Raw genomic sequence first — 15,108 nt, 5'->3', positions numbered from 1 at the left:
TCACGGGGTTACTCTTTTATAATTTATATTAAATAAATGTTGTATGCATACAAAATTTTCAAGGAATTTTATAATTAAAAGACAGTAGGTTTCCAATTAGCGTACTTTCTTTTTTCCCAATCTTTGAAATCGACTATAATGTTTATCGATAAAGGAAGCTTTGGTTTATAAAATTGAAATTGTAAAATATATGCGACACATTGAAACCTTCTTTACGACAGCGCTTTCCTCAAAAGCCTATAATCAAAGCCTTAAACACCGCGTTCGACGCACTATATACAGCGATGAACCCAAAATTACAAGCCATTAATCCTCCCAGTCCATCTCTAACCCAAAATATAACGACCTACATCGCGTTCCTCCCCACCAATTAAGACATTCAATTAGACCTAGCATCGAAAACGCATAGCGTCCATTCTCCACTAAATCGTGTCGGCATATTTCCGCATCGATGTGTATAAATTCCGTTTGGGAAACGATAAAACCTCCATCGCGCTTCTATAAAGAAAAGCATCTGGCCGCTTATGATCAAAGCTCGTCGGCGCCAATGAATTAGTCGAAATTGCTCTATCGACGTGAGAGGGGGAGAGCTAGTTGCGACGACGCGTTCGGTTTGCGCTGCAGCGCGAACAAACAAACCGTGAATCTTTATTGCGGCAATAACTATAATCTCGCGAGAAGGGCCTCTTGCGAGAGCTGCTGTGGCGGCTGCCCACACCAGCGTATAACTAGCAGGATGAAGTGGATCGACGCAGAAAAAGAGGATGGCTCGGATTGTCGAGGAAAAAGAAAGAATATGATCCTCCTCGTTTTTCGTTGCGGTGAAAAATCGTCGTTGATTTAAATTTGTTGAATTAATGGCGGAGGACTCTGTTCTTCGAAACGACGATTCAGTAATCGGAAATAATTACATACTATCAATGACTTCTCGAGATTCAACCTTTTTCACGTTAAAAACTTCGATACAGTTATTTTCTCCGACACGCGCCAAAAAAAAAACCAACGCATTCGGAAGTTCAGCGCAAAAAAAACACTATTCCAAGCCTCGCTCGCCAATTACCCAGGATATTACCGCGTGTCTCAATGTCACCCCGTTTCCTTAATTAAATCCGCAGCTCGCGCTGCGCGCGAGAGCAATTTCATAAAACCAAGACGCGCTCGCGCACTGCGGCACTCGAAACAAAAAGCAGAAAATCGTCTCACAGTCGCCGAAAAGCGAGGAAAAAAAGCAGTCAGCTAAAGCGTTGACCTTCCGCGAAGCCTCTGCGCAAACGCGCCGCAAGAAATGTCTTTATTGCTTTCCCGCGCGCTCGCTCGCTCGCTCGAGATCTGAAGACGCCGCGGAAAAGTGGATCGTTTCCGTGTATCACACGCGTTTCTTATCGATCGATCGACTCCTCGCCGGTGTAAATCTTGGCTGTTTCTCTCGCGCGTGCATCGTTGCTCCTTTTTTTATTGCGCCTCTCACTCGACAAGCTGCGGGGAATCCGAGTCTCGTTAGAGAGACTTTCGACGAGGCGCTCAGTGTACCGATACTTCCACGTTGCGCGGTCGAAGCTTATGCGGGAATTATTCGGTTTTGAGAGGCTCGAGCTTTATGAGTTTTATTGGCGACTGTATATTTTGAGTGAGTTTTTATGGTGTTTACGTCGATGATGGAATGATCGACGACGTTGATCGTAAGAATCGCTACGGGAGGATCAAGCACTTAAAATTATACATTTTTTCTAATACGCCTTATTTGTAAAGCGAATCGGTTTTCCACGCACCGTCGTATAGATATCGTTCGCGTACACGCGGGCGAATGTTTAAATAACGTCCAATTACAGCTCAACACCCGGCGCCGAAAAAAGGCTTTTATTACCTGGAGCTCTCTTGTTATGCCCAAGTCAACTCGACGAGTCGACATCGCGCACTCGTGAGCAGCGCGCGGAAATCAGAAGAAACCCGCGGGTGATGACCTCGTAAAACACGATGCGTCTGCCTCCTTATTAGAAGCGCAAATCGTTCACCCTTATTATACACAGCCGCTTCTTCTCCTTCGGCTCGCTTCTCCTCCTTCCTCGCGAGAACGCCATAATACTCTCTGCCATTCTTTTCTCTTTCTCTCGCTATGGAATCGGTGAGCTCCTCTTGTTCTCTCGCGCGGCAGTACGTTAACTTCGCGGCATTTTCTTCGTCCTTTTGTTGTCTCGCGAAACGAAATTCAATCCTACGCCACGGCTCCTTTAATTGCTCGCGCGTGAATTTCTCTGGGCCCGGGCTCCGTTCAATCATCGCGCCGAAGCGACGAGCGCGTTATGAGTTGGTCCTTTTATTTGATATTTCGGTCGTGTACGGGGACTCTATAAAAATACTTTTGAACGACGCGTGCGCGCGCGCGGTCTTTTGTGATACGGGATATATGGGTGATTTAAGGTGCCATTTCTCTTGGCTGAGAGGCCTAATGAAGGCACTTTGGATGTTTTTGCGTTACGAGAATCGACGTTGATGTTTTTGCGGGCTTTGTTTGGACTCGGCTCTTTGTTTTTCATGACGGACACACCGTCATAACAATAATTGCGAGCTTCTTTTCGGGAGATTGATAAAAGCTTCTTTTTGCGGCCGATTTGATTTATCGGCTGCTGCGCGCGAGATTAATTAAAAATATCTGTATAAGTACACACGCGGTTGGAAAGAGAAACTTTATCGTCGCGAGAAAAAGCAGAGGGACGATTTTTTCGAAAGTCTCCGGGAGATAACACTATCAGCGCAATACTTTGTTACAATGACATGCAAATGTAGCTACCTTGAAAGCAGTTGTGTAGCGAGCCGAATCTCGAAAAATCGGTCAGTCGATAAGGCGACGACGTCGATGTCCAAACTTCTGTCCCGCCGACGTCACTGATACCGGATAAACAGAGCACACCGAGCATGACTCTGTGAATCATAAAAACGCCCAAGCGTGCTTCTATATACTTGCGCGCGCGGCCAACTTCATTGTGGACCGTGTGAATTGGACCCTTTCTCTTATCTCTCTCTCTCTCTCTCTCTCTCTCTCTCACTCTCTCTCTCTCTCTCTCTTTCTCTCTCTCTCTCTCTCTCCCGAACCGTATACACGATATTCTTACACAGTCAGCCTCTTAATAACATATATTTGGAACATTTTTACGAGTGTGTTAACCACTTTGCGTTCGACGGAGTTTGAGTAACTTACTTTCCGAAGTGTGCAGAGATCGGATTCGGTGAAACTAGCGAGGTATGCTTCATGATTCACACCCAAAATCGCTCCGACACGTACGATCGACCGCCTATATAATCAACTTTTCACATAATCGACCAACGATATATTCCCATATAAATATACCGCCAACGCGTCGCACGGGGTCGCGTGACGCGGCGAAAAAAATACATATCCCCGGCTTCTTTTATCGCAAATTAACAGCCAATCCTTCAGCGAGATTTATGACGGAGGAGGAAGTCGGCGTTATAACCCCCCGGCTTCTGAGCGAACTATACAGCATTCAAATTGTTTAACCGTCGCGCTGGCGCGTGATGCAATATCGCGCGACTCGTGCCCGCGCGGATAAGCATTGATTTTTCACTGTCGCTACACGCGAGAGACTTGTTGTTTCGTTGCTCGCTTTGCATTTCTTTCTCCGGCGCGTTTCTTCCCACAGTTTCTCGCTCTTTTTCCGCTCGCTCTCGTTTCGAAGAAAAGTTCTCCGTGTGTATGCGCAGTGGATTTTTATGGGGCATATATCATTGTTGTGGATTCATTTTTGTCGGTCCGAAGTTTTGCAACTGCGGACAGTCGCAAAGCTGAAGTCGGCCTGAGCAGTTCGATTGTCTGTCGACGGTCTACTTTTTGCCTGGTGGGACACTTGTTGGCTGTGAGTTTTTGTAATTGCTTATCATATAGAATATACAGTCAATGAAATATCAAGAGAAGTGCGCAGTAAATCACATGTTTAACAACGCCGATTTCGCGATAAGCAAACACGCAACAGCATCAATTAGGAATCTCCGTGTACGAAACAACACTCCGAAATTTTCCCGGACGATTCCCCGTAGCCATTCATAACGGCGAAAGACCGCAATGATAAAGAGTCGGCTAAGCATAAGTCACGCGGCGAAGGCGAATTCAGTCCCCCGAAGCTTTTTTTCACAAATGACAAACGGCAAGCGGCGGAGAGCAAGTCCGGCAAAAAACAATCCGAATCGCGTTATACGCGCGCCGCAAACGCGCTCAAGATAAATATTACGATTACGAGTGTGCGAAGGCCTGCGGGTCATACATAACGCGGCGCGATATTTAAGGACCTTTAAGGACGCCGAGTTATTTCTTTTTCGCGCTGGCAGTCGTGTAGCGCGTTGCGTTGGCGCAATTTTTCAACCTGGACTGCACGATGCGGGATGTATCCCAATTTTCGTGGAAGATTGGATTTTTCTTTTTTTGGTCTTCTTCTTGGTTGGGACGAGATGCCGCGCAGAGTCCCGGATGACGAAGAGAGCCGATGGGTATCCAAAAGTTGAACCTAAAAACAGAATGAAGCTGCTTTTTATTTTTAATTACACAGAAGTGGTCCCCTTGTTTTTAACGATTATATGAAGCCGATAGTATTACGATAAACTTTCGAAATCTATATCTAGAATACCATCTAGCGGTCGGCTCGCTTTTTGTGTCAGAGTGTATCTCGCACACTAACCTTAATAAATGGAGTAAGAACGGGAGAGAAGCGGCGAAAAAGAGCCCAGGGGGATCGTCGCTTAAAAGATGAAACGTATAGAGCGAAGTTCGAAATTCTTCTTGTCTTCCTCTCGTATCTTCCAGCCGTTCGCCATGCCCACGCAGAACTGGGCCGATCGGATGCTCGACTTAAATTACAAGTGCGAGCGGGTCAACTGCAGGTTTCCATAGTTTTAATAACATCTCCTCGGAACATTTTCAATATTACTTAAATTACAGCTCTTGAAATCAGATGATATTTTTGCGCTTGTAAAAAAACATTAATATTTTAATGTATCCCACAAAATTATAATAATCATCGCATTAATTACTCGTTTATCCATTCGTAGTTGAGCGACACGTTGTCGTTCGTATGATATTGTTAGAAATGGGGTTAAAAATAATGGCCTTCTGAAAGCCTCTTTGTCCTTCCTGAAAAAAAGTTCAAGCTGATCAGTTCAGACTGATTATCTCCGAAGCGCCCCAACTTGTTTTTTAGCCCCAGCAACTTTGAAAGAGCATTTTCTTAACTTTCTCGTTGAATAACGGGGTCAATTTTTTTATATTTAAGACCTGCTGCTCTCTTTCTAAATGGGCGTAATAGCATCATCGATTCCTCCGGTGCAGCTGTAACTGATTAATGCACTTGTTTAAAAAATGTTAAAAACTTTCAAATTTTAAATATTGTTTTTTTTCCTACAATTTCTATACACTATTCTCACTAAAGGGCAAACACCTCGGCAACAGCAGCAGTTGCTCTATTCAGTGGCAGGGTCAAGGCGTAGCACATACAGCCTCACTGCGAAAGGAATCAATAAAAGGCGGATTTCTCTCACGTGCCGTATTAAAATCGCTCGGCGCGCTCCTCGCGAGTGAAATCACCGCGGTAGTAGGCTCGCTTTGATTGGCTTGATTGAAGCTTTATTTGGGCATACCCCATGCGCGCTGCGCTCGAAAATGAGAAATGGCGATCGCGGCGATTTTTTTTATAGACGAACGCCATATACTCTTAATCGCGCGTATGTCTCAAGACGAATCGCCGTGTAGTTCGCGCGACTGTTTTATTTGGGCCTTAATTAGAGGCCATTTGTTCGTATGTGCGTGCAGGCTGCTTCGCAGATTAAAAAGTATCGTAAGAGAGATTAATGCCGAGTCGTTACTGCGCGAAACATTTGAATTAAAACGCAATCATGCCTTCGTAAGAGCTGCACCGTCGAGCGTTGCCTTTTTTTGGGGAGGAGTATATTCTGAGTATCAAAACAAACGTCGGCTCGCGTTAATAAGCACTCTTGAGAAAGAGGATGGGTGTTGCGCTCTTGCGCTGAATTCCGCGGCCTGATGAATTTCATGGATGTAGTTTCAATTTTTCTTGACGAGAATAAAAAGGGCCTCTGGCTATTAATACCGACCACAGATGATTAAAGACGAAAGCAAAATTTTTAAGGATCAAACTTTTACCTACTGCTTTTACTTTATTATTTTATGAACATAAGGAACGTCGCTTCAATCTAATCCCCATAAAACAATTACAGCGTTTGCACTCAGCCGAGCACCTCTTCTCTCGAGCAGCTTTCTATTCAAACAAAAGTTTCCAATCCTTATAAAACCTCGAAAAAGCCCGTGTAGCGATGATTCCCAACAAACAGAAACAGCTCTTAACGCATAGACATACAGAAAACTTCGTCGAACCCGTATAGGCTCTCGACGAGGCCACTATAGTCGAACATCCTCTCGAAGTCTATACGAGCACATACAGCTCCTCTATAGAAGAAGAAGCCACAGGAATACCATAAAACTTTCTTCTTCATTATCGGTCATACCCCGCAATTTCCCCCATTAAACACTCGTACGTACACGTAAGCGCGCGCCTTCTCTTCCTTTATCAACGAGTGTGTGCATACGGAACCGCTTACAGCGTTACGAGCGCTCTTTTCCCATTTCCTTTTCGCAATAAAAGCTGCTAAAATAACTTTACACGACGTTCTTCGCGCACTGTGCACACACGAAAATTTCCCCGCCGCGCGGGAAGAACGTAAATACAAGCATAATCCCGTCGACGTTCCAGATTTGAAAAGCGATCAAAAGCCAATATCGACTTGGGCATCTGAGATGCCTATTGCGAGGAATAGTTCTCTCCCCGCAGCGACTCTTCCTTTCACTGCGTGTATACGCCACTTCCACCCACGTGTATAGAGTTCGTCCGGGGGCGCGGGCGTGACAGTGTTTCGCACGTGCTTCACGTCGCGCGAGGATGCCGCGGCGGCCCAGTGACCCGAATAAGCCTTGCTTTGCTTATAAATCGAACGCCGGCAGCCTTTCTCACGCGCTCGCTCGCGCGCGCGCCTTCGTTTCCGACCTTTTTCACCTGTCTACTATATAGCTGCGCGCAGCGCAAGAGATAGCTCCTCGGCGGACACATTGTTGCGTTGAAAGTACGCATGTGTGCGGTGTATATGAGATGCACCGCCGGTGACCAGGATCAGTTGGGTGATTTGTTGCCGCGCGGAGGAGTGTGATTGTAAATTCGCTTGCGATTGTTTTGACTTATGGCGGCGGGGAAATTTCTCACGGAAATTGATAATGATGATAAGGTATTAAACTTTTTGCCCGGTGTACATATATACGTATTGGGTCGTAAAACGATTTTCTCCGTTTTACGGTCTATACGTATACATATATACATTAAACTGCATTGCTACGTGACTCTGCAGGTTACATCTCTCGCGTGTGCGCGCGCGCAGCTTTTTCTCGCGAATGTACATTATACTTCGGTCGATTTACGAAGTTTAAAAGCTTCTAATTGGCCAATAAACGATAACGTGTTACACACTCGCTTGTGTATTGCTCTCGATAATATGAACCCGCAATTTTTTTTTCACTCTATTGAGTAACGCGGCGCGGCGCACAATTAGCATACACGCGAGCTCCGACGATAACAATGCCATCGTCACTCATTTCGCACAATGACTATTCAAAAGCCAGTCGTCCCCACCCACTCTCGCGCTATTAGCCTCCTAATGCACGGCCATTAAAAGTCGAGTAAACCCTTCTCACTTTCGCAGACTTCGAAATCGAAAAATCCCGCGGCGCAGCGCAGCTTCGCTTTCTTTATTATATCCCTTTGCTCCACCTGACTCGCTCTGCTATGCCCCTCATTTTTCAAGCCTCACTTTTTCCTCTCGCTAATTATATCCGTTCGGCCCTCCCCTCCGTTTTTTCCGCGCGCCATTTTTCGCGGATGATTAATCGCTGCTGCACCGTGCGCGCACAGAGACGCACGATCTAATTAAGAGCGCGCACCGCTCTGTTATTTCTCGCCGCTCGTGTCGCTTAATTCTAACCTGCGAGTGCAGTGTGCAGATGAAGGAGTTTCAGCGATTCGGGCATTGTTTATCGAGAGAGGGACGCGCGTCGTCGTAGTCGCTGGACTCTACGAATGAGCGAGTGTAGATACATCGCTGGGAGGAATGCGAGCCGCGAGAGTTGAGTTGTTACGCGGTTTTGTGAGGCTGTAAAATTTTGGAATTTTTTTCTTCCCGCGCGGGACGGAGGGCGGGAACGCGAAGTGGCGTAAAATATGAACGCGAACCTGCAGAGGAGAAATTTTGCGGGATATTTGAGAAGGCTGCTGCTGCTGTACGTGTGTGTATGCGCTCGTTGTCGTGTATATCAATATGGGTCAGTATCGAAGGTTTCGAGAAGAGTGAGTTTTCGTGCGGGCACGTAGAGCGCTAATGAAACGTTTACTTCTTCCTTCGACTTACCGCGCTGAAATAACGAACAGTCCCAATTCGCCCGGCGCTAATTGAGTTTTGATTGAAACGGATTTCCACCGCGCGGAGATTCGTGCGCACTTACGGAAAACGGAGGTTTCTGAAAAGGATCGGACTAAATTTATGAATAATTATCCGGCCAGAAAGTACAGGACACCTGAATGACCATCAAAGCCTATTAATTCCACGGCGCGCGTGACTCACGGCGCCAGCATTCTATTTTCCTAGAAGCCCGAAGTTGAATGTCCCACGTGCCTCTTTTGACTGTACAACTACTACTGCAGCGTCGCCGTGTGGAATATAAAAGATTAATCGCGAGGATCCGAGAGCAAAGCGGGCGCAAAAGGGTCAATCTCTCGCGATTTGTCATTCGCCGGTGAGCTTATCTCGCGGAATTCATCGGGATACCAGAGACGCTCGACAAAGCTTTGGGATTTCGGTTTGGCGAACAGCTGAGCTAAGTTGCTCATTCGGAGAATTTCGCATTCTCGAGTTGGCGTGACTCATGCATCACTAGACGCGTGCAGAATACACCATATCGAAGTTTTATGAGACAAAATAAAAAAAAATGAATTATCCGACCTAGATTTTTTAATAAACCGGCATCCTTTCGCAAAACGTTTATTGGCTCAATTCGCCTTATTGTACGCGCGCATTTCTCTTTCAACACTTATATTGAGATCGTATCTCCCACAACAATATCAGTCACTTTTTTGCGCCACAGCCGTTTCCTCGATACACGACGATGCCTTCCCCAGCTGTAAAAAGCCAAAAACGACATAAACGTCCTCGCGTTCGGAGCTCTACAGACTTCGCCGGCGATTTTAAAAGCGGAGGAGACTGCTCTCGGGACCACCTGAGCGCGTTTCAAAAGCCAAGCCGCGCACCGGATCTCGGCCTTAATTACCCGCTCTCGTGAGAGAGGCGAGACCGAGAGGCGCATGCGCAATCGATCATCGACGCGAGGCGTGTGTATACGCCCGGAACTTGACTGATTTTGCACAGAGAGCTGAAGATTCACTCTCGTTAACTCGCGCGCAGCTCTGCACGTGAGAATACGCGCGAGGTTGGGATGTGCAATAATTCCGTTATCATCCGTCATGTGCGCGCGGGTTTATGGTAATGTGCTGCATCTCGTTGGCTTTGATGAAACCGACAATGTCACTCCCCCGCGTTCAAGGACGTCCTCTGTGTGTGTGTGTGTGTGTGTGTGTGTTTATATACGCACATCCCGCGCGAATGCCTCAGTGTCGTGTGGTCAAACGTTACAAAACGTCTCGGCGCGTATGGTCGCCGCGCAAATAAATGGCCTGCTCCGCTCCAATTCATCGCTCAAATTGATGAGCCGTTCTTGATAGCGAGACGCGAGCTTATAATAAATTATAAGCCCTTCATATGCGCGCAGCCGCATCTGATCGTCTTCGCGACTATCTCTCTCGCCAAGGCTAAAGGTTTCACCCTGGATTCCTCTCGACTTCTTTTGCCAGGGAGGCTTATTCTATTTTGAACGAAGCTTCTCGGAAAGCGTTCGGAGGAAAAAATTGCGCACGCGCTGCATCGAGAGCGGAGATTAAAATCAACGATAAACAGCGATTTCTATGAGCGTATACACCAGCTCTAAATTCAATAAATTTATCACATTGTGCAGTTCGCGAAAGTGAAATCCTAGTACACCTAATACACTCTATGCACAGCGCGTTTAATCCTATGAAGACATAATGTACATCTTACGCCACGAATACACGCGTATAATGCGCGCGCGCGAAGGTTATTCGCGCGCAGAGATACGGTGAGTCGGATACATATAGGAGCACGTGTAATTACAGACGGAAACGCTCACTTAGAGGATTAGCACGTTGCTGAATTCGCAAATCTCTCCGCGCGGACTTGACAGCGCTTTCATTAAGTGAAACTGTATGAAAACTTTTAAATTGTTTCGCGCGGAGTCTATATGCACTTTGATACTTACTGCTCTATATTTATGCGCTTAACGTGTAATTAGATTTCGTAGAGCGGCAATTATGTTATCAAGCGCGCTCTCAGCTCGCCTCGGATTGCTGATGCACTTTTAATAAAATCTTCTATTTTTTTCTCGCTGGTTTTATGGTAATGTGAGATTATTGTAATTATTATCACCGACTTGTTGGAAACGCCCGTCAGAATTTACTGTGCGTTTGTAGCTGGGTAATCCTTTGCGTGTTGTCACGCCGTTATCGTTGCGACCATCGATCGATCCTATAACTGACCTATAATGTTTCATCTTTGTTCTGCAGGTTCTATCCTGGCTGTGCAAGAAAGGCGAGGACATCCTCTCGAAACACGGACAGCACTCGGCCACCAGCCTCACGACGGCGCGGCTTCATGAACGGGAATTCGAGAAGTTCTACTTCACGTCGATGGTGAGTACATCCTCTATGTATTATATACAGACGCACACAGAGACGACGACTCGTCATTGCATAAAGTCCCGTGATTTATCAGGCATAAATCGTCCAGTCTAGCTTTATTATTGTGTATTTCTTCGCGGAAAGGAGAGCCCATTATATATTTCACGCTGACAAGTGAAACGGATTTTTATAGTCTCGCGAGAGGGGATACTTCCGAATATTTTTACCGGACTCGCTTTCTCGAGGGAAGAGTAGCCCGTGGAAGATTAATAATAAATTGTTGACCGCCGCGACGTCTCGGTCCGGCTGGCAGTTTGGAAATTTATGCGCGCGATAAAAATCAATTTGAGATCGATTATATCGCATAATTTGACCTCATAAATTATGAAAATTATATGCGCGAGCTCGAAAGATTCCATCGGGAAGGATTGATGAAAGAGATGTTTTGAGCGTGTCCGCTCGCGGACTGTAACCTTCGTTTTTACAAAGATGCGAATTTCATCGGGTATACACGAGTCGTTGAACCGCGAACTTACGCGAGGATTTGCTAAATTATACGCGTCACGATGATTGATTGACTAAATACCATTTTCGTATCAGCTTTGTATAATCCGGTCGATCGACCTTACTAATCTAAGCAGCAATGTTATTCTTATTCGTAAAATTCTCCACACAATACGGGACACTGAGTACTTGACTCTGTATAACACAAACGTCAATCCCATTTGAGAATGACCTTTTATCTTAACATTCTCCCAAAAGAAATTCCGTTAGAAACACATGAACAGCCCATTGAGATCGCGATCGGCCGGCAACACAAAGCCGCAGATCAATGCGAACCGGGCAATCCCAGTTTCGATCCTTTGAAAGGCTAATGCTATTCTACATCGCTTAGAAAAACGAGAAAAAAAATTCGCGCCCGCACTCGACCCTTTCACGTTATTCCCATTGAGCTCCTCGTCACGACCACATCGACGCTTATACATACCCGTGCACACACGTAGGTGTACGTACAAACGAGCGATAGTTCGATTTTTGCCGTCGAACAAACGTAAAAAGAAAAGAAGGAAGAAAGGGAAGACGCCGGGCCGAGGAAGAAGAAGAAGAAGCAGCGGATCGTAATGAAGGATCCCTTTGTAAGCGAGACTTTTTGTCTTCTCTTGTAGGTACTACTTACACACACTGCAGGTTGTGTACACACGGGCCAGGTATATAAGCACATGCGCATACGCGGAAACGCATAAAGCCGCTCTCTGTCGTCGGCGGCATTGTCGTGAGGTTCTTGTGCCCGAGAGACAACGCGGGAACAGGCGTTTCCCTGTTGTTCTACGACACGTTATCGTCGCCTATCTTCCTCGCGGCCTCTTCTTTCTCTTCGTTCTTTCGCTTCGACGGCGAGTCGCTTGTGGGTCCGCAGAAAGAAAGCTTTTGCCGATGATAACGCGAACACTGTGTCGTGTCTGTTACGATTACGCTCGTTGAACGTTAAGGATTCGCTTTGTTTGCTAGAATCTAGTTTTGAATTTGTTTATTGAAAATCCAAAGTTAAAACTTTTTGGTATTTTCATTGCATTAATTTTTGAACATCCAAGGAAAACTACAGTGAGGTTGAAAAAAGTTGCTTGAAATAAAATAATCGAATTTATTCTACCTGTATACAAATAATATTCCCAAAATTACATAACACTATCATAAAATAAAATACACTGCATACTGCGGCACTTGCCTGGTAAGTCGCTCGATGCCTAGCGTCACTAGCGGGACTTTCTTCAAGCTTTCTACCAAGTCTTCTACCACTGCCGGTAACAACGCACATTTATCGATGGATCGATAGATCTCGAGTCGGTAAAGAAGAAAACGGCGGATAAATGATTTCTATGTTTCCAAATCCAACACCTTGCTGATACTGTTTGGCAAGCATAACGGTATAATGACCTATGGCCACAGCATGTTCTGTTCATCAAAGGTTTCATCGTAATTCTTAGAAACTCGAATAAACCAAACTACAACATTTTGATTCCCTCACCTCTTCAAGTAGCGCCGCCACAATGCAACGACTCATTTCCAAACCAAAATAAATCTTCTTCACCGACCTCAACCCGCGATCGATGGATACATAGATTCCCTCACATAAACCACGAGCTCGCACCGCCGTGAAAGTCTCGCGAGCTTCGATCGCGAATTAACGACCGGCAATTATCCTTTTTCTCTCTCTCTCTCTCTCTCTCTCTCTCTCTCTCTCTCTCTCTCTCTCTCTCTGTTTTCCTCTCCGGACGATTAATCGTCCCGCAGATCAGATCGAGAGATCTAATTCCCTTTTAAACGCGTCTCGGGTTAAACGCGAAGGCCGCGCGCGCGGCGAGTGTTATATAAATTAAGGGAGGCGCAATCTCAGCAATTAGATAGATCCGTTGCCACAGCGCGTATAAATAATTAATTATCAGCGGCTGGATAGTCATTAAAAAGGCTTGAAATTATGAGTCTTTGGAATTTTTTCTGGGAACATCCAGACTCGATCCATCTGCTGGCTTAGTAACGCTTTGCGCCATTTTCTCACGCAATGTTTGTTTTTACTTAGCGTTTAATTTCGAAGCTATACATAATCAGATTAAAAATGCCTTAATCGCAAATTACATTTTCGAGCATCAATTTTTTAGATGAAGATTCTAGAGAATGCAATCGACGTCGAAAGTATTTTATAATAGTGCTAAAATTACATCGGGAGAGTTACGCTCGAGATATGCCCAAAAAGAGTCGTCGAAGAAACCGTGCAATACCGAATTTTTTGTTCTATCGTTAATTGTCGCGGCGCATTTATCGCATGAGCGAGAGAACCGTCGTCCATTTAAAGCGTTTGTACGTTCGAAAATGTAATTACAAACTCGTTCGTGAACTTTCTAAAGGATCTCGCTCAGGTCCTCAAGCTCTTAATTACGGGAAAAACAATTACAGCGTCGTAAGCTTTTTTTCTAAAGTGCTCGTCGGTGTATTCCGGTCCGACAATCGGCGAAGTACACAACGTCGGCAGCCTTGCGAAAACAATTCCTGCAACTGCGCGACTTTCGTTACTTTGTTTTCGGCCCTGATGGCAGTAGAAAAGTGTATCCCGGTGACACAATAGCCTCTTTGCGTTCCGCATTGCGCAAATGTCTGGTTAACAATCTTCAAATTAGTTTTGTCAAACGATAACACTGGCTCGTTGGAAGAAACAATTACGAATGGTATATACAATGTGTGTGTCGTTGCTAATGGATAATTTGCAGTGTAGCAAGGTTGGACACTAGTTATTTTCGATTATGCAATGCGCTGAATAATAAACAATATCAGCCGTGTATTTTACATTTTAAACATTTGACAATTCCTTCACGAATTTCACTATTACACACGCGTTATTGCAAAACCGATAAGCACAATAAGAGAGACAGAAAAAAATAAATCAGCATACCCAAGAGACAAACAATATCAATTTACCGGCCCTTAAACGCCGCCGTAAAGCATTTTTTACGAGTCGGCGATACCCAGCGGTAACAGTAGCAGCCATTTAAATGTCCATTCGTGACAATACATAGTCTCACTCGTCGTCGGCGTTCCGCTAACCCAATTGCGTGCGCTGCGGCGATAGGCAAACTCTCTCACAGTACGTGTGTGCGTATACCTATACACCAGCAGCGGTGCATGCACCTTCGACTTTTCTGCATGCACATATACATCGCCCGGCCTCTGACGCAATGCAGTGTCCGTGTGCGCAGACTTTATGGTATTAGCAAGCCCATAACGATTTTCAGTTACTTCCTGTGATTTTTTCATCGGTGCAATCGCGAGAGTTCGGTGTATGTGTAGACGGACTCTCGAGAGAGCTGGACGGTAATTGTGATCATTAAATTCGACTTTAGAGACTAGGAAGTGTTCGCGCGGGGTGAGTGTGTAACGCTTTGGGGCTCAAGAAGGAATTATCTGTGTACTCATGGGTGAGTGTGTGGCATTGCTACAGGCGGATAGTGCGCGTACTTTATTCTGTGAAGCAATTTGAGAGATGCTGCCGGCTACTGTTACTCGTACGGCGTAACGCGATTTTTCGTCGAGAAGAAAGTCTATTAGAAATTACAAATGATCTAATTTGAATACTACAGAGAGAACGTCAAAATAAAGCAGACGTCATGTTATTAAATAAACTGTTTAGATAACTCACTTAATTGATAAATGAATGCCTCGGCGTGAAAACTGGAGCATTCAAAGGATT

The 15,108-nt window shown here is 45.4% G+C and overlaps 1 protein-coding gene across 6 annotated transcripts in view; it reads left to right on the top strand.

Moving 5' to 3' along the window:
- LOC100120109 overlaps positions 1-15,108 on the top strand; it is a 405,862-nt gene that overhangs the window by 320,060 nt on the left and 70,694 nt on the right. For all 6 annotated transcript variants that reach the window (XM_016990241.3, XM_008217833.4, XM_016990242.3 and 3 more), the window contains one exon: positions 10,755-10,880. In XM_016990241.3, coding sequence (XP_016845730.1) covers positions 10,755-10,880 — 126 coding nt within the window. The remainder of the gene's footprint in view (positions 1-10,754; positions 10,881-15,108) is intronic.

Source organism: Nasonia vitripennis, chromosome 1 (assembly GCF_009193385.2).
Source record: "Nasonia vitripennis strain AsymCx chromosome 1, Nvit_psr_1.1, whole genome shotgun sequence".
NCBI classification, from domain to species: Eukaryota; Metazoa; Arthropoda; class Insecta; order Hymenoptera; family Pteromalidae; genus Nasonia; species Nasonia vitripennis.
The sequence above is the reverse complement of the archived record's forward strand: the minus strand, read 5'-3'. Positions and strand labels throughout refer to the sequence as shown.